The sequence below is a fragment of the Myxocyprinus asiaticus genome, chromosome 43, assembly GCF_019703515.2.
Source record: "Myxocyprinus asiaticus isolate MX2 ecotype Aquarium Trade chromosome 43, UBuf_Myxa_2, whole genome shotgun sequence".
Taxonomy (NCBI): Eukaryota; Metazoa; Chordata; class Actinopteri; order Cypriniformes; family Catostomidae; genus Myxocyprinus; species Myxocyprinus asiaticus.
In genome coordinates, this window is record NC_059386.1 from 30,200,385 (window position 1) to 30,221,218 (window position 20,834).

At 37.1% G+C, this 20,834-nt stretch overlaps 3 protein-coding genes across 3 annotated transcripts; all 3 read left to right on the forward strand.

Moving 5' to 3' along the window:
- The first annotated feature begins 10,287 nt into the window (after window positions 1-10,287).
- LOC127433441 (trace amine-associated receptor 13c-like) lies at window positions 10,288-11,322 on the forward strand. Its single transcript, XM_051685352.1, has one exon. It carries the CDS (start codon window positions 10,312-10,314, stop codon window positions 11,320-11,322), a length of 1,011 nt encoding a protein of 336 aa, XP_051541312.1. The 5' UTR covers window positions 10,288-10,311.
- A 4,759-nt stretch (window positions 11,323-16,081) lies between these two features.
- On the forward strand, window positions 16,082-17,128 carry LOC127433429 (trace amine-associated receptor 13c-like). The gene has a single exon (XM_051685339.1). The coding sequence runs from the start codon at window positions 16,082-16,084 to the stop codon at window positions 17,126-17,128; it is 1,047 nt and encodes a 348-aa protein (XP_051541299.1).
- A 2,659-nt stretch (window positions 17,129-19,787) lies between these two features.
- On the forward strand, window positions 19,788-20,834 carry LOC127433430 (trace amine-associated receptor 13c-like). Its single transcript, XM_051685340.1, has one exon. The coding sequence runs from the start codon at window positions 19,788-19,790 to the stop codon at window positions 20,832-20,834; it is 1,047 nt and encodes a 348-aa protein (XP_051541300.1).

A 20,834-nucleotide genomic window follows, 5' to 3' on the forward strand; every position in this document is an offset into this window, starting at 1 on the left:
CTAAATGTAGCGTACTACATTTACTGGAGACCCATATGAGGTTTTAATGAGTTAGATTCAATTAATTAATTTAAATATTAATTAATAACTAAAGAAATAATTACCAATTATTTCTGATAGTAGCACTGATCTAAACAACCAGTAAAGCCCTACAGTTTAATTTTGGCTAATATTTACGCACCTAACACTGATGATCAGGGCTTTTTTATAGATCTTGAAGGGAGATTGCAAGCCGCTGGCACCCCTCATGATATAATATTGGGAGGAGATTTTAATCTATTGATGGATTCAGTCCTTGATCATAGTGAAGCAAAAGTGTGTAAGTCCACTAGAGCAACTGTGACACTTCATAGGATGTGTAAAAATCTTGGTCTTGTAGATATTTGGAGACTTTTGAACCCAACTGGTAGATACATCCTGGTTACTTTTATAACCTCCATTCCCTGATGGATGGAACGAGACATTGTGTCGATGTAGTGACACTAGGGGTCACTCTTGGGTGCCCCAAACACCTCTGCTTTTTTGAAAAAAGGCCAATGAATTGGCGAGTGGAATTTGCATGCCACATACGAGTATAAAAGGAGCTGGTATGCAACCATTCATTCAGGTTTTGTGCTGAGGAGCCGAGACCAGGTCCCGGCCATTTCAGCGGGTAGTTCAGCGTTGTGGCAAGAGGGACACAATGTCTCATTCCCTCCATCAGGGAACGGAGGTTACGAAAGTAACCAGGACATTCCCTATCTGTCACTCACTCGACGTTGTGTCGATGTAGTGACACTAGGGGTCCCTATACAAAACGCCACAACTAGCTTAACTGTGTTACGTGAACTAGTGGTGTATGATGGGCAGACTGCTGTGTGCCTCGTAGCCAGCGCACCAGGCCATCGCGTAACCTCCCCCAATGCTCTTATGGGCGTCGAACAGTCCATCAGGAACAAGTCGACTGCCCAACTACAGTGACAGGCTAGCCCAGCTGAGGCCTCTTTTCCCTCTCTTTTCTCCCCAAAAAGAGTGGAATTTGTTAACCGACTGGGAGCCATAAGTGTCTGCGTCGGGGGGGTGTCCATCCCAAGGGGAAGACACCATGGAGACCACACCCCGCCAAAAAAGAGGGGAGGGGGTATTTTGAGTGGAATACATCACATGGTCTTACGGAGTCTTGTCGGAAGTATGTCATTTGGAGAGGTCCCATGGTTGGTCCTACCCGAAGGGGGAGGAGTTTCTACAGACCATGGCAACTAGGAGCAGAGGGGCCTCTGCCCAAGGAAGATGTAGTTTGCCGTCAGGGAAACAATTTTGCAGAAGATATCACATGGGGTCGCCTTCGGGGAACCAGCACATGTGGAGCACCTACCTCAGTAGAGGGGCTCATTAGCGCACGTACTGGGTCGGTCAGCGAGTTTCTCTGCAAACTCAGCTGCCAGAGGGCTAAGGAGGAAAGTCATCCAGGGATCACAGTCTGTGAACACGACTGGGAGTCAAGAGTTCACGTCTTCACCTCAAGGGAAAGATGCTATGTGCAAGCAGTACACCTGGCCAGTTGTCCCAGAACTTAAATCAAATCAAAATCAAATCACTTTATTGTCACACAGCCATATACACAAGTGCAATGGTGTGTGAAATTCTTGGGTGCAGTTCCGATCAACATAGCAGTCGTGACAGTGATGAGACATATACCAATTTACAATAGCATCAAATTAACAACACAATTTAAACATCTGTTATACATAATTACACTCAACTTAAAACATCAAATTAACACAACACAATTTAAACATCTGTTATACATAATTACACAACTTAAAACATCAAATTAACACAACACAATTTAAACATCTGTTATACACAATTACACTCAACAATATACAAATAATAACATACACTGTACAGTATACAATATGCTGTTTTTGTTTTTTGTTTTGTTTTTTACTATATAGATACTATATAGATACACATTATTCAATAAAAATTAAAATATATATGAAAAAAGTATATATATAGAATGTACAGTATTGTACTGTATTGACATTCAGGCTGTCGGTTGATAGTCAGTTGTTAAGAGAGACATAATATAATGACAGTAATATAATTTATGACAGTCCGGTGTGAGATAAAAGAGTAATAAAGTGCAGGGCTGATGTATTTTGATCGTGGGAGATCAAGAGTTCAGAAGTCTGATTGCTTGGGGGAAGAAGCTATCATGGAGTCGGCTGGTGCGGGTCCTGATGCTGCGATACCGCCTACCTGATGGTAGCAGTGAGAACAGCCCATGGCTCGGGTGGCTGGAGTCTCTGATGATCCTCCGAGCTTTTTTCACACACCGCCTTGTATATATTTCCTGGAGGGAGGGAAGCTCACCTCCGATGATGTGTTTGGCAGTTCGCACCACCCTTTGCAGTGCTTTGCGGTTGTGGGCAGTGCTATTGCCGTACCAGGCGGAGATACAGCCAGTCAGGATGCTCTCCACAGTGCAGGTGTAGAACCGTGTGAGGATGTGGCGGTTCATTCCAAACTTCCTCAGCCGTCTCAGGAAGAAAAGGCGCTGATGAGCCTTCTTCACAACGACTTCAGTGTGGACGGACCATGTGAGTTCCTCAGTGATGTGGACACCCAGGAACTTGAAGCTGCTGACTCTCTCCACTGGTGCTCCATTGATGGTGATTGGACTGTGTTCTCTGTCTTTTCTCCTGAAGTCCACCACAAGCTCCTTTGTCTTACTGACGTTGAGGGAGAGGTTGTGCTCCTGACACCAGTGTGTCAGAGTGTGCACCTCCTCTCTGTAGGCTGTTTCATCATTGTCAGTGATCAGACCTACCACCGTCGTGTCATCAGCAAACTTAATGATGGCATTGGAGTTATGTGTTGCCACACAGTCATGTGTGTACAGGGAATACAGTAGTGGGCTGAGAACACAGCCCTGTGGGGCTCCAGTGTTGAGGGTCAGTGATGAGGAGATGTTGCTGCCTATTCTAACCACCTGGCGTCTGCTTGACAGGAAGTCCAGGATCCAGCTGCACAGCGAGCTGTTTAAGCCCAGAGCCCGGAGTTTCTCATCTAGCTTGGAGGGCACTATGGTGTTGAATGCTGAGCTGTTACCTGCTCGTACCTGCCAATACACGGGATGAGACCGGCTCAACCCAGAGATTGTAGAATCTCACAAAGGTGTTGGGTGTTGCCCAGATGTCTGCCAAAGAGGCACCACTGGCCAGGGCCCAGGAGGCCACAACACTCCTGGTGGAGTGGGCTCGTAACCCCGCAGGGGGTGGCATGTCCAGAGCCTGATATGCCATCGTGATGGTGTCGATGACCCAGTGGGTGATCCTCTGTTTGGAGAGAGCGCTTCCTTTCCGCTGACCACCAAAGCAAACAAAGAGCTGCTCGGAACTTCTAAGGCTCTGCGTGCAATCCAAATAGATGCGTAAAGCTCGCACCGGACACAGCAACGCCAAGGCTGGGTCTGCCTCCTCCTGGGGCAGCGCTTGCAGGTTCACCACCTGAACCCTAAAAGGAGTAGTGGGAACCTTGGGCACATAGCCCAGTCAGGGTCTAAGGATCACGTGAGACTAACCTGGACCGAACTCCAGGCATGATTCGCTGACAGAGAATGCCTGCAGGTCCCCTACCCTTTTGATGGAAGTGAGCACAGTCAGGCGGCAGTCTTTAAAGAGAGTGCCTTAAGCTCAGCTGACTCCAAGGGCTCAAAGGGAGCTCCCTGTAGACCCCGAAGGACTACGGAGAAGTCCCATGAGGGGACGAGGCACGGTCTGGAGGAATTCAACCTCCTAGCACCTCTCAGGAACCTGATGATCAAGTCGTGCTTCCCCGAATACTTACCATATACTGCATCGTATCTAACAGAAAATACAGAAATGGCTTCTACCACAACAATTCTATTCTGGCTTGTTTATGTTAACTCTGGTCTAAATCCTCTATCTATGCTTTATTTTACCCCTGTTTTAAAATGTCAGTTAAACACATCCTAATTCTTAAAATATTTCAACCAGCATCTTCTCTGTTGGACTTTTTTACAGATTGTAATTCTTGATTCTTGTGTGGAAGGGGAATCTTGTGTTGATTCATTTTGTTGATTTTTCTTTCAACTAATGAGGCAAAAACAATTTAATACTATACAACTGACAATGTACTGTAACACATGTCAAATGTGAGACAACATTAATCTGTTTAACTGTTTAGCAATTGTGTTGCTAAATTAATTGTTATTTGCTCCACTGTGTTTGTATTTAACAAAGTGTTTTTGTAATTGAGATCCATTTTAACATATTGATGCTGTAAAGACTGTATACTGTTTCCTGTTGAGGTCAATGACCTCAGACAAGCCTGATATTAAACATCACAGCTGCCTTGATTTAAATTGCCACTGCAAACAGAGAAATATCTTATTAAATGTACAATTAATAAGCATTTCTACAACTTGTTCATAAATACAACATTTGTCATATTCCAGACAATTCAAGCTAAAACCTAATGCTCGGGAAATGCTTTTTTAATCATTATGAGATGTTTCAAATCTAGATCCAATACTGCAAAGGCATTTAATTATTATTTGCTCCACTGTGTTTGTATTTAACAAAGTCCCCAAGGATGTCACTCGAAGCAATAAAGATAAAGAGACGTATGATAACAGAAGTTTTATACTCTAACTGAATTTTCAGAATTTTGCATTTAATCTGTTTCTTGGTGTTCATTTTCTTGACTAACTTTGAGTTCTTAAATTTTTATGTTTGAAATTAATTATGGGTAGAAAAACGCTTATTCTGTGTCTTCTCTTTATAACACCATGGTCAGGTTTGATGACAAGCATAATGACATAAACTGCAAAACTGACACTTCAAATTAATTTTGAAATGCTAAACTTATAATAGACAAATAATAGTTTGTTAATCTCTAAATATACAGTATATTCAAATTCATGTATGTGATAAAATATAAAATAAAAAAATATAAAACAAGCTATCAGATTACACAGTAGGTGATTACAGCTATCTACTGGCTGTTACTGGCATGATATGTTTTTCAAGACATATTATTTATATTTTGTTCACCAGCTGGCAGCAATCTGCCTCCAATTTATGTCACATTCTCATATTTTCTTCATGTTTCAATTTACGGAAGTGTAGGTTTGGATTTGTGTTTAATTTATTATTTGTATATGCAAATTAATGGTAAAATTGAGAATTTTACATGTAAATAAGATCAAAATAGCATAAAATCCCAAAAGAAATTCATAATAGTATTGTTCTTACTTCAGGGAAGAAAAAATGGTATCATTATCATCATTAAAAAAAGGGGTTACACATCTAAACCCTCTGGTTAAAATTGACTGCATATACCAAAGGAAGGTGCCATTTTTTAATATCATAGGAGGGTTAACTACTGTATCTAAAACAAAATCAAATGAGCTTTACACCATATCCTAACCAAATGTGCCACCACTACATGCAATTAAAGGTGTCCTTTCCATGTTGATTAGGAGGCAATTCATGGAGTAACTTTGCTCTGTGAATGTGTGTGATTTCTTTTGTATTCCTTCGGGGATAGCCGAAGAAAGTGAATGTCCATTAGCAGCTTCATTAAGAAAAAGATTTACGTTCAATAAACAGACTGTTCCACCTGACTGTCTGATTTCTATTTTTGTTTTTTGTTTTTGTCATTTAAGTTTAGGAGGAGATCTCCACCATGTCCCATCCAGTGTGACCAGACAGATGGCTAGCGGAGTCATAAATTGAAAGAAATGAAAACTAGACATTTATAAACTATTGTACAGCTTTTTGATGCAATTTTAATTCTTAATACTACCACCGAACTGCAAACTCAGGAATGCAGGATATCATACCTAGGCTACCTTTGGAAACTGACTAGATGAAGTCATCTCAATACACAGTATTTTACGAAAACATTGGATTCACACTGGCTTTTATGAATTTGGGGGATAAAAAAAAAAAAAAAAAAGCAGGGGTGGGAATGAATGGTTGGTGTAAGCATCTCAGTCCCCCTGAAAATCAGATTATTGATTACTCCGTGTTTGCAGCATTAAGTAATTTTAGGTTAACTCTGAATCCTCCCCTTACTAAATGTTAAAAAAAAAAAAAAAAACTTTTCAGCATGGACTGCTACCCTGCAATCAGCTGTCACACATGTACGCTCATTTTCTTTCTCTCATCAATTGCTCTCCGTTCACAGCATGCAACCAAATACCAACTAACAGATACCAAATACCGGTACCTAAATACCTATAACTACTCACAAATAGATGCGATTGTATTTCAAAAATAGTAAGTCAATTAATTTCAACATTCAAACTTATGACCTCTTACACTTAAGGCAAAAAATGTCTCTATGCCACAAAATCTCATGTTACCCCTCGTAGGTTGTTCAGTCTTTGTCGACACTTTGGCTGTTTGTGGTCATTTTTGACCGGAAACAGTACAGGTGTAATTTTATTTATTTTTTTAAATGAATTACAAAATGTCTTCTTCCCTGAAATAATAATACAAATAAAATAAAAAATAAAAAAATAAAAAATTATACACTTATTATTATCTTTTGGGATTTTTTAATATTTAGATATTATTTTCCTGTACATTTCTCAATTACATCATTCATTTTCATATGCAAATTCACAAATTTATGTTAACTTCACTTCAGTAAAAACCTATCCTTCTATAAGTTGAAACAAAGAAAATATGAGTGTCATGTATTGGGGCAGATTGCTGACATCTGGTGAAAAAAAAGAACAATTACAAGACTTGAAAATCATGTCAAAACAATAATAACCAGTAGAAGGCAGCAGAATGTGGTCTGACTGCTTGATTTAGATTCGATTATCACATTTGGATATATATTTAGACCAATTTTTCAACTATTACTTTTCAAATTTTCGATTTTTTTTTTATGTCTGTTTTTGCAATAATGTGACATTACTGTATGTTTAATGTAAAACCTGACCATGGTGATACAAAGAGAGGACATAATAAGCATTTTGTTACCAATAATTTATTTTCAACAACTCAATAACTAAAAATTCTTTGTTTCCATAACATAAATATGCAGTGTTTTGTCTAGCATATGTATATTGGGGTTAGACTAAGACTTTGCTTTTTGTTCTGTGTGTGTATGTGTGTGTGTGTGTGTGTGTGTGCATGCGTGCGTGCGCACATTCTGTGTTCTGCGGGTGTTATTCTCACCCATTCATTTGTGTGTGCATGTGTGTGTTCTGCATTTTGACTGATTTATTGATTTTATTTAACAAATTTTAAAAATTTGCTCTGTGTTATAGTCTCACCAGTTCATTTATGTGTGTCTGTGTATGTAAGTGTGTGTGAGATTTTTTTGATTTTATTTAAAAAATTGCTCTGTATTAGGGTCACTTACACTCATTTCTTATGGTCAATTTTGACCGTGAACAGCAAAGGTGTATTCTTTTTATTTATGACCACTTAGACTCATCGAATCAAATCCAATTTATTTTTGTATGTTCAGATTGCAAGTCTACGGAAAGTCACATTCTTGTACAACTCAGATTAAGGAACCTATTTTTATAAAAAAAAAAAAAAAGAATAAAAAAACCTAGGAAGGTTAAACTAGAAGTTGAGCCCCCACTAAACTTCAAATCCTATGGTCACCCCCTGCAAAAAGAACATTAGTAATTGTTTTTTTTATTTTATTTTGTATTCCACGAAAGAAAGAAAGAAAGAAAAAGTCATAAATAAATTAATATTGGCTGTGAGGTTTGGGGCAATTGTAACACTAGTTCTAAATTCTAAAGAAATGTGTAACTAAATGGAAAGATTGAACTGTTTTAATATGTAATTAATATTATTTCTTTAAGTTTCTTGTTGAAGACTGTTCTTGACTCAATTGCTAATTAAAATATTGTAGTAAAATTATTTAACCAATTTCAAAAGATTACAGTGTAGCACATATCACTACCACTGTTACTTCAAATACACATTGTTATTAACAGCTAAAAGAATGAATACCATATAAAGGCAAAAACTATTCCGTAATAAGTATTAAAGCATTTTTTTTTTTTTTACTAGTTCCACATTTATTTGTTTCTTATAAAAGATAGCAGTCAAATTTACAGATATTCTGTGCAAGTTTCAATTGCCCCGGATTCCCAATATTTGTTTGGCCAAATAAAATTAATATATATATATATATATATATATATATATATATATATATATATATATATATATATATAGTTTTAGGCACTTGTGAAAAACTTTCAAAGAGAGGAATTCTTAAAAAAAATAATGACTTAAATAGCTTTCATTGATCAGTTAACGTCATGCAAATTCCAGTAAACAGAAAAAGAGCTAAATCAATATTTGGTGTGACAACTTTTGCCTTCAAAACAGCACCAATTCTCCTACTTACACCTGGACACAGTTTTTCTTGGTTGTTGGCAGATAGGATGTTCCAAGCTTCTTGGAGAATTCACCACAGTTCTTTTATTTATTTAGGCTGTCTCTTCGTGTAATTCCAGACTGACCCGATGTTCAGTGGGGTGCTCTGTGAGGGCCATGCCATCTGTTGCAGGGCTCCCTGTTCTTCTATTCTATTCTATTCTATTTGCAAAAGGAAAGTTTATGAGTATAAAATGTATATTTCCTATTGACACACTAAAGTAGCAGATATAAATAACCATCTGAAGACAAATGTTTTTGTGAAACATCTTATGTGCCCAAGACTTTTGCACAGTACTGTATATATATATATATATATATATATATATATATATATATATACAGTTGTGATCAAAAGTTTGCATACCCTGGCAGAAATTGTGAAATTTTGGCATTGATTTTGAAAATTTGACTGACCATGTAAAAAAGCTGTCTTTTATTAAAGGGTAGTGATCATATGAACCATTTATTATCACATAGTTGTTTGGCTCCTTTTTAAATCATAATGATAACAGAAATCACCCAAATAGCCCTGATCAAAAGTTTACATACCCTTGAATGTTTGGCCTTGTTACAGACACACAAGGTGACACACACAGGTTTAAATGGCAATTAAAGGTTAATTTCCCACACCTGTGGCTTTTTAAATTGCAGTTAGTGTCTGTGTATAAATAGTCAATGAGTGTGTTAGCTCTCACGTGGATGCACTGAGCAGGCTAGATACTGAGCCATGGGGAGCAGAAAAGAACTGTCAAAAGACCTGATTAAAAAGGTAATGGACTTTATAAAGATGGAAAAGCATATAAAAGATATCCAAAGCCTTGAAAATGCCAGTCAGTACTGTTCAATCACTTATTAAGAAGTGGAAAATTCAGGGATCTCTTGATACCAAGCCAAGGTCAGGTAGATCAAGAAAGATTTCATCCACAACTGCCAGAAGAATTGTTCGGGATACAAAGAAAAACCCACAGGTATCCTCAGGAGAAATACAGGCTGCTGAAATATGACAATACTTGAACAAAAATGAGCTGCATGGTCGAGTTGCCAGAAAGAAGCCTTTACTGCGCCAATTCCACAAATAAGCTCGGTTACAATATGCCCGACAACACCTTGACACGCCTCACAGCTTCTGGCAAACTGTAATTTGGAGTGACGAGACCAAAATAGAGCTTTATGGTCACAACCATAAGCATTATGTTTGGAGAGGCAAGTTGACCCTCCAGTGGTTACAGCAGAAAAAGGTGAAGGTTCTGGAGTGGCTATCACAGTCTCCTGACCTTAATATCATCGAGCCACTCTGGGGAGATCTCAAACGTGCGGTTCATGCAAGTCGACCAAAGACTTTGCATGACCTGGAGGCATTTTGCCAAGACAAATGGGAAGCTATAACACCTGCAAGAATTTGGGGCCTCATAGACAACTATTACAAAAGACTGCACGCTGTCATTGATGCTAAAGGGGGCAATACACAGTATTAATAACTAAGGGTATGCAGACTTTTGAACAGGGGTCATTTCATTTTTTTCTTTGTTGCCATGTTTTGTTTTATGATTGTGCCATTCTGTTATAACCTACAGTTGAATATGAATCCCATAAGAAATAAAATAAATGTGTTTTGCCTGCTCACTTATTTTTTCTTTAAAAATGGTACATATATTACCAATTCTCCATGGGTATGCAAACTTTTGAGAACAACTGTATTCATATATATATATATATATATATATATATATATATATATATATATATATATATATATATATTGCAGCATGTTGCATCAGAAAGGGCGGTAGATGGGTTGGCAAGCCTGACTGAGACACTGTATAAATAAAACCACAGGAAAGAGTAGAACAAACACCTAAAAGGAAGAGACTTATTCATGGCCTATGAGACAGAGGATCACAAGACTCAGTACTGCTTTCCTGCCATTAACTCATCATGTATCAAGGGAAGGCGCTCTAGATATGAATACAATTTCATGTACTTGTTTTTTTCAGTGCTGTCAGCATGTACTGTGTTTCTGAACCTGCTAGTGATCATCTCCATCTCTCACTTCAAAAACCTCCACACTCCAACCAACCTGCTCATTCTTTCTCTGGCTGTGGCCGACCTGCTTATTGGACTTATTGTCATGCCTATAGAGGCGATCAACCTGACTGAGACATGCTGGTACTTTGGAGACATTTTCTGTAGACTGTTTTTATTGATCTTGGGACTGCTCCTTTCAGCATCTCTCAGTAATTTAGTTTTAATTGCTGTTGATCGTTATGTGGCTGTGTGTCACCCTTTACTGTACCCACAGAAAATAACAACAGCTAAAATTTTAGCGAGTATCTGTATCTGCTGGTTTTGCTCTTCAGTTTACAATACTGCTTTTGCAGGCAGCATGAGATATTCTGATTCACACAGAACAGATGTGTGTTATGGAGAGTGCATATTTATGATTACTTTTGCTTGGAAAGTTTCTGATCTGTTGATTTGCTTGCTGTTCCCGTGCACTGTGATAATAACATTATATTTGAGGATATTCTATGTTGCACACAAGCAGGTCAAAATCATAAACTCTCTAGTGAAGAGTCGAAAATGTATAACGGAAGGCTCTGTGAGGAGGAAATCTGAAAGCAAGGCTACTCTAACATTAGGAATCATTGTGACAGTTTATCTGCTTTGTTATATTCCATACTTTATTTTGTCTCTAATAGAATATATAGAAATGACATCAGCCACAACCATTATATTATGGCTTTTTTATATTAATTCAGGTCTGAATCCTCTTATCTATGCTTTTTTTTATCCCTGGTTTAAAAAGTCAGTTAAACACATCCTAACTCTTAAAATATTTCAACCAGCATCTTCTCTGGTGAACCTTTTTACAGTTTATCATTCATGATTTGCCTTTTTCCAACAAAAAAGACATTAAAACTATTTTATGTCATCTGCATTTCTCATGTAATTTATTACTGCTGATATAACCACATATGAGAGACAACATCTTTCTATGAAATTGTTGCTATGAAACTGGCATCTTTTATTGTAATTCATTTTCATTTTTAACATAGAACTTATTCAGACTAGTACGGTATTTAATATTTGTTGGGAATAAAAACAAGGCTGTGAGGTACAGACTTGCAGTCCCTTCTCTTCAGTGGCATACACTGTATAAAGGTCCTTCATCTAATTTTCACAATTTGTGTTTTCTTCACATTTCTGTCGACTGAAATTTTGGAAAGATGTATTTTAAATTTTACACCAGCTGAACTATCAACAACAAAACTAAACAATGGTGCAACCCTTTAAAGAGACTGTATGTCTATCTCACACAGCCTCAATTTAATTCCTGTCAAAATATGGTACTATCAAAGGACTATTGATGCTTTGTTGTCTGTCTACCGATTCCCGTTGATGTCAGTTACATCAGAAAATCTGATATTAAACATCACAGCTGATTTAAATATCTGCCACAGAGAAATATCTAAATTATATTATAATCTTAAAAAAAAATAAATAAATAAATAAAAAAAAAAGTACAAATTTATAGTAAGTAAGAAGCATTTCTGATAAATTTGATACAAAATTTCAGGCACAATGTGAAGCGAAACATTCAAAACAATTAATAATTTCCCCAGCATTATTACTTAAGTTTTATGACATTCATTAAAACTAGACCCGCAACAACAAGGGTGCTTAATTAATATTTACTCCACTCTGTTCATTTATGTTTTTGAACTTAAAGCATGCCTTCAAGGATGTCAGACTTAGTAATAAATAGAAAGAGTAGTTTCTTAAAAAAAAAAAAAGTTGTTTTAAACATTTTTTTAACTAATTAATAAATTACTCTGTGACTTCAAAACATGGATGTGATTCATAAATACAACCAAATTATTTATTAAACCTTTTTCATGATTGCATTCATGTGCTGGCAGAACAGATTATTTAGTTTTCAGATTCCAATTTCTCTGCAAGAGTTTCAGGAATTCCCAGAGATGATAAGAAAAATAATGCACATCGTTTCAAAGCACCTTTACAGATAATCATATGCAGTATCTGTAATGTCTTAAATGTCTTTTACCATTTCATTAAAAAATCTCATTGAAATAATGCCTTAATGTTTTTTGTCTTTAGGCCCCCAGTTAGCAAGCCAAAGGCGACAACATAACGTTGTTCACAAGCTTCATGGGTTTTGCTTTCATTTGAACATGCCAAGGTGCTTGCCATGTGAGATGCTGCGTGAACATGGTCCTCTCATGAACGCGCATTGGAGGGCGACCAGAAGAAAACAATATTAGTGAAAAGGACTTAAATATTGATCTTTTTCTCACCCCAAGTGATCATATCTCTTTATAGGACATTAATTTAACTACAGGAGTCATATGGATTACTTTTACTATGACTGTCTGTGCTTTTTGGAGCTTTATTATATTATATTTTGAAGAACATACGAAAAAAAAGCTGTCAATATGCATCTCTGTTTAAAAGTTTGCAAACAGTCTGAAGTTCGAAAAATGGCAAACACACTAGGGGTTGCACGACTACTGATATTTAATAGTCGACTAGTCGAGCCCATTAGTCAAGTCAAATTCAACTAGTAGCAGGGCTGGATTGGTAATATGGCATACCGGGCATTTTCCCGGTGGGCCGATGCACTTTGGGGCCAATCAGGGGTGGACTGGCCATCGGGAGAACCGGGCCAGCCACGAAACGGGCCGAATGAAATAAGCTGAAATGAGCTGCGGCTTTATGCAGAAGGGGCCACAAAACGGCGCCGCGATATGCCAAAGGGGGCAGCGATATGCAGAAAAGGACAGCGAATTATCTGGCCCTCCATCAAATTTTTATAAAATCACAGTCTGAGCATCTGAGCTTTGCACAGCGATGAATTTAACAATAATCGGTGGCACACAACGGCATTCTACATTGAGTTTAACAGCTCCCAGTGGCGTGTGCAACAGCATTCTGCTGTCTGAAGAGCATAGATTCGGACCATAGTGCGCTTGTTTACATTTTTCTGGCCATCCTTCAGTGACACTGCTTACCAAAACATGAACCAGTACAGGTGAGAATATTTGATTGTGTCTTATTCAATCAAATGTATTTATGCAAATTGTTAATTGCAGTATGTTGTCAAATCATCAAATTAAATGGTCAAATCAATAAACTTAAAAATATCACAGCAGTTGTTACAAGTTGTCAACTCATATGCACAATCATTTTCAACAAAAGGGAAATCGATTATGAAAAGCGAACTGTAAGGCTGGCACCGGAATATCTACACCCAAAAGGCTCTGTGAGAACCAACGTCATAAAACTCTCACACAGATGAGCATCCCCACCTAAGACAACACTCCCTACTTTTTAAGGACCATAAAACGTAAATCTCTCATTTGCCCTCTCTCTCACCTCAGGTCACTTTAAGGACACCAAAAACTAAGTTATGACTTATCCTGTACTGTAATGTAAAAGGTTTTCTGATCATACATGTTTGGTATCATTCAAGAGGTCTCAGTGCAACTGGTAAAATGGTCTCATTCCCTTTCAGCAAAGTCAAATCACAAGTAAGATTTAAGAACTTAGTAAAATACTGTATTCTATCAGGGGCACGACCCCTCCCAGATCTCTCACAGAGACCAGATGCTGTATGCAGATTAGGTGCATTATTTGTAAACATCAAATGACCTACTCAATCAAGTTTCAAAGGTCCACTTACAACTCCCTAAATTGTAAACCAAATCCTAAATAACATCAAACATACACATCTGAAATAACAATAGAATCGTTTGGTACTTAAGGAAGGATGGCAGAGGAGCTCTTGGAATCTGTAAGCAGATCTCCCATGCTGTACCGCTGCATGTAGTTTATATTTGTCAGGAATCTGTAAGCCAGATCTCCCATGCTTATCGCTGCGTGTCACTTTCTATTGCCAGGTATGATATTTTGACTCGTCTTTTATTTTTAGAAATGTTTGTTTATTCTGATCATGTGTGAAATTGGCTTTGATTGATTTTGTAACTTATGTTTTATATCCTACCTGGCAAATAAATTGTTATTATTTGATTTATTCTGAATTTCTCTGAAATAATTTGTGACTGGTAGATTGTGTTAAGATACTGTTTGTTACCGCAAGTATGAGACCAGGATAAGACCATTACTGAAGCTTAATGATAGGAGAATCCATGTAAGACTTCAGTCACTTCTTATCGTCCGTCATAGCAAGTTGTGTGTACATGTCTAAGCGATGGTATACTCTGATTATGAGAGAAGCCAAATCAGATGATATTTAGATTACCCTACAACCTCTGACTATGAACTGAACTGGCTCGCTTGTGACGTGAGATCCTCGTAAATGAAATAACGGCCGGCGAGAGACTCTAAGCGACATTCAAGTATTGATCGAAAGGACAAATGAAAATGAAGATGATTCAGAGTAATCAATAACTTAAAAAGATCAAATTAAAAGAATGATCAGAAATTAATTAGAGCTTAAGTATAAATTAGAGGTCAATTTAAAATTGGAGTCAGATAAAATTAATAACAGAATCAATTTGTAAAGTGTAAATTAACAATAATTGCTTTACTTCATCGCTCAGAAAAGACAGAACAACGCAGAGACCTTCAAAGGGCAATTTATTGAAATTCCACTCTGGAACAGATAGAAAATTATCCCTTTTTACAGAATCTTCAAAGAAAATGCACAGAAAAGTAGGGTGAAGGGTCGCTGCAAGCTCTCAGTCCCCCTAAAAATTGGATTATTCGATCACTCTTCTTGTTTGCAGCAGTAAGCTATTTTAGTTTATTTAACTCTGAATCCTCCCTGCTCATCTTCTTTCTCTCATCCAAAAGTTATCCGTTCCAGTGAAATCACAATATGCAACCACATACCAACTGACAGATACTAAATACCGGTACTTAAAATACCTATAAATACACACAAATAAATGCAATTATATATAAAATCAAATAAATTAACTTATGACCTTATCACAATTAAAGCAAGAAATTTCGCTAAGTCACATCATCTCATGTTAAACTAGTTGAGCCCCCACTAAACCTCAAATCCTACAATGGCCCCTGCAACAAGTATATTTTTATTCTTTTGTGTTTCACGGAAGAAAGAGTCACACACAATTTAATCTTGGCTGTAAGGATGGGGGAAACTGTAACACTGGTTCTAAATTTTTAAAAATTGTGTGTGACTGATTGGAAAGATTGAACTGTTTCAATATGTAATGAATATTATTTCATTCAAGTTTCTAGTTGAAGACTAATTTTGACTCATTTGCTAATCAAAACATTAGTGATTAATGACTTAACCTAAAGATAACAATGTACATATCACCTACACTATTGCTTTAATATGCATTGTCACTGACAGCTAAAAGAATGAATACCATATAAAGGCAAAAACTATTCAGAAAAAGTATTAAAGCAAAAAAAAAAAAAAAAAAAAAAAAAAAAAAATCCCACATTTATTTGTTTCTTATACCAAAAGATAGCAGTGCGATTTACAGACATTATGTGCAAGTTTAATTGTCCCCCGGTTTCCCAATAGTTGTTTGGCCAAATAACAAAATAAAAATGTATTATATGTTGCAGCATATTGCATCAGAAAGGGCGGTAGATGGGCTGGTGAACCTGACTGAGACACTGTATAAATGAAAGCACAGAAAAAAGAGCAGAACAAACTCCAAAGAGGAGGAGATTTATTCATGGCCTATGAGACAGAGGATCAGACTCAATACTGCTTTCCCGCCATAAACTCATCGTGTATCAAGAGAAGACGTTCTAGATATGAATATGATTTCATGTACTTGTTTTTTTCATTGCTCTCAGCATGCACTGTGTTTCTGAACCTGCTGGTGATCATCTCCATCTCTCACTTCAAGAAGCTCCACACTCCAACCAACCTGCTCATCCTCTCTCTGGCTGTGGCCGACCTGCTTATTGGACTTATTGTCGTGCCCATAGAGGCCATCAGGCTGATTGAGACCTGTTGGTACTTTGGAGACACTTACTGTGGACTGTTTCAAATTACTCTTGCACTGCTTCTCTCAACATCTCTTAGCACTTTAACTTTCATTGCTGCTGATCGTTATATGGCTGTGTGTCACCCTTTACTGTACCCACAGAAAATAACCACAACTAAAACTGTAATGATAATCTGTCTCTGCTGGTTTTGCTCTTCAGTTTACAACACTGCCCTTGTAAGCACTAATAGAGGTTTCAACATTATAAACAGAACAGATAAGTGTTATGGAGAGTGCACCTTTATGATTAATTTTATCTGGAGAGTTACTGACATGTTGCTGTCTTTTCTGTTACCTTGTACTCTGATCATAACTTTATATTTGAGGATATTCTATGTTGCACACAAGCAAGTCAAAATCATTAACTCTCAACTGAAGGGTGGAAAATGTGTGAAGGAAGGCTCTGTGAGGAGGAAATCTGAAAGCAAGGCTACTCTAACATTAGGAATCATTGTGACAGTTTATCTGCTTTGTTATATTCCATTCTTTATTTTGTCTCTATTAGGAAATACAGAAATGGCATCAACCTCAACCATTATATTATGGATTTTGTATGTTAACTCAGGTCTGAATCCTCTTATCTATGCTTTATTTTACCCCTGGTTTAAAATGTCAGTGAAACACATCCTTACTCTTAAAATATTTCAACCAGCATCTTCTCTGGTGTATGTTTAGCACTGATAAACTACAAAGACATTAAAACTATTTTATATCGGTTGCATTTCTCATGTAATATACTACTGCTGATATGACACATGCCAAAGGTGAGAGACAACATTTTTCTATGAAACTGACTGTATGAAATGTGCATTTTTTATTTAAATTCATATCTATTTTAAACAATTTAAATAGACCTTATTTAGACTAGCACCATATTTAATTTTTGACGGGAAAGAAAACAAGGTTGTGAGGAGCAGACTTACAGTTTCTTCGATGGCATGCACTGTATGATGTTCCTATATCTTATTTTCACAACTCGTGTTTTCTGGAGTTTTCTGTCTACTGAAATCCTTTGGAAAGATGTATTTTCAATTTTTCATCAGCTTAACTATCAACAACAAAACTAAACAACAATAGCCTTCAACAATTTTAAGAGACTAAACGTCTATCTCTCACAGCCTCGAATTCAGGCTGTCAATTACCTCAGAAAACCTGATATTAAACATCACAGCTGCCCTGATTTAAATATAGTTACCACAGATATCTCTGAGAGTTAGTAAAACTAGAATCTAATCTAATAAATTTTTTTTTTGTTTGTTTTTTTTTTTTTTTTTTTTTTTTTAATAAACAAGAAGTATTTCTAAAATGTATTTATACATGTAATGCAAAATTTCAGGCACAATATGAAGTGAGATATTCAAAACAATTAAAACTAAAATGATAATTCTGGGGAAAATATTATGACATTTATTAAAACTAGACCCGCAACTGCAAAGGCACTTCCACTGTGTTCATTTAAGTTAATGAACTTAAAGCCCTCAAATATGTCGCTCTAAGTAATAAAGAGAAAGATTAGGCCTACAGAGAAGTTTTCTCAAACAAATTGTTTTAATCACATTGTTTAAAATAATAAATTACTTCATGACTTTAAAACATAGATTCATAAACACAGAGATGAATAAAAAAAAAATTATACTTGACAGTAATAAAGAATGTAATCAAATCATTTTTATTTGCATAACACTTTTCACAATACACATTGTTTCAAATCACCTTTATGGAAAAAACCTATTGCATTTTCTGTAATATCACAAAACTTGTGCAGTTTCTGTCACTTTTTGGGGAGAGCTAAGGACCCAAAGGCAGAGTAAAAACAAATAAATAAATAATAATAATAATAAAAACAAAACTTTATTAATAAATAAACACAAAATCCCACGAGGGGGAAAAGTAACCAAAACAACCCCGAAGGGGACTAAGGGGAAACCAGACTGGGGCAGAGGGAAACAGGGCCAACCGGACAGGAATCAGGTGGGGATCAGGATTGACAGAAGCACTAGAAGACATACAGGACTGACTAGAGCACAAGACAAACTGGTACTGGACAGCAAACACGAGGAGACTGAAATAGGGAGAGGAATCAAGCGGATTAATAAAGGGAAGGTGTTACTAATGAATAGTAATGACTCCTTGTTTGCAATAACGAGCAAACAAGGAGGTAGGGTGTGACGTAAGGCCGAGAAGCAAGTGGCGATACAGAAACAATAACAAAGCCACGTGTTCTCGCAAGAAGGCAAAAATATGATTGGCATGAGCGCACGTCGCCAAAACAATGAGGCGATATACACTCAATCCAATCGACAAACAAGACGAGAGAAGACACTTGTGTGAGAGTTCGACCACACACACACTCGACACCTTACTGAAGTGATCGAACCTCAGCACAAACATGAAGACAACTGGCGACCTCGGCGTGCAAAGCGAGCGCAAGGCATGTCCACGGACGCGAGAGTCAGACACAAAGACCGACATAGATTATCGACGCGAGTGCATGCAGCCATGATGTCACAAGCACGATGCACCTACGTCAATAACAGACAGACAAGGAGTATGAATGTCTGGGTCCCAACACAGACCGGAACCAAACTAGACAGGAAGTCAGGACCCAGACACCATACTCCAGACATGAAACACAACAGACAGAAGAGCGCACCGCCGGGAATAAAACAGGAACCAAGCGCTCACACAATGACAGACATGGTCACATCATCTCATGTTAAACTAGTTGAGCCCCCACTAAACCTCAAATCCTACAATGGCCCCTGCAACAAGTATATTTTTATTCTTTTGTGTTTCACGGAAGAAAGAGTCACACACAATTTAATCTTGGCTGTAAGGATGGGGGAAACTGTAACACTGGTTCTAAATTTTTAAAAATTGTGTGTGACTGATTGGAAAGATTGAACTGTTTCAATATGTAATGAATATTATTTCATTCAAGTTTCTAGTTGAAGACTAATTTTGACTCATTTGCTAATCAAAACATTAGTGATTAATGACTTAACCTAAAGATAACAATGTACATATCACCTACACTATTGCTTTAATATGCATTGTCACTGACAGCTAAAAGAATGAATACCATATAAAGGCAAAAACTATTCAGAAAAAGTATTAAAGCAAAAAAAAAAAAAAAAAAATCCCACATTTATTTGTTTCTTATACCAAAAGATAGCAGTGCGATTTACAGACATTATGTGCAAGTTTAATTGTCCCCCGGTTTCCCAATAGTTGTTTGGCCAAATAACAAAATAAAAATGTATTATATGTTGCAGCTTGTTGCATCAGAAAGGGCGGTAGATGGGCTGGTGAACCTGACTGAGACACTGTATAAATGAAAGCACAGAAAAAAGAGCAGAACAAACTCCAAAGAGGAGGAGATTTATTCATGGCCTATGAGACAGAGGATCAGACTCAATACTGCTTTCCCGCCATAAACTCATCGTGTATCAAGAGAAGACGTTCTAGATATGAATATGATTTCATGTACTTGTTTTTTTCATTGCTCTCAGCATGTACTGTGTTTCTGAACCTGCTGGTGATCATCTCCATCTCTCACTTCAAGAAGCTCCACACTCCAACCAACCTGCTCATCCTCTCTCTGGCTGTGGCCGACCTGCTTATTGGACTTATTGTCGTGCCTATAGAGGCGATCAGGCTGATTGAGACCTGTTGGTACTTTGGAGACACTTACTGTGGACTGTTTCAAATTACTCTTGCACTGCTTCTCTCAACATCTCTTAGCACTTTAACTTTCATTGCTGCTGATCGTTATATGGCTGTGTGTCACCCTTTACTGTACCCACAGAAAATAACCACAACTAAAACTGTAATGATAATCTGTCTCTGCTGGTTTTGCTCTTCAGTTTACAACACTGCCCTTGTAAGCACTAATAGAGGTTTCAACATTATAAACAGAACAGATAAGTGTTATGGAGAGTGCACCTTTATGATTAATTTTATCTGGAGAGTTACTGACATGTTGCTGTCTTTTCTGTTACCTTGTACTCTGATCATAACTTTATATTTGAGGATATTCTATGTTGCACACAAGCAAGTCAAAATCATTAACTCTCAACTGAAGGGTGGAAAATGTGTGAAGGAAGGCTCTGTGAGGAGGAAATCTGAAAGCAAGGCTACTCTAACATTAGGAATCATTGTGACAGTTTATCTGCTTTGTTATATTCCATTCTTTATTTTGTCTCTATTAGGAAATACAGAAATGGCATCAACCTCAACCATTATATTATGGATTTTGTATGTTAACTCAGGTCTGAATCCTCTTATCTATGCTTTATTTTACCCCTGGTTTAAAATGTCAGTGAAACACATCCTTACTCTTAAAATATTTCAACCAGCATCTTCTCTGGTGTATGTTTAG

What these genes read in the sequence shown, in the direction of transcription:
- LOC127433441 (XM_051685352.1), top strand. Translation starts at nt 10,312, where the DNA reads ATGGCCTATGAGACAGAGGATCACAAGACTCAGTACTGCTTTCCTGCC.
- LOC127433429 (XM_051685339.1), top strand. Translation starts at nt 16,082, where the DNA reads ATGAAAGCACAGAAAAAAGAGCAGAACAAACTCCAAAGAGGAGGAGAT.
- LOC127433430 (XM_051685340.1), top strand. Translation starts at nt 19,788, where the DNA reads ATGAAAGCACAGAAAAAAGAGCAGAACAAACTCCAAAGAGGAGGAGAT.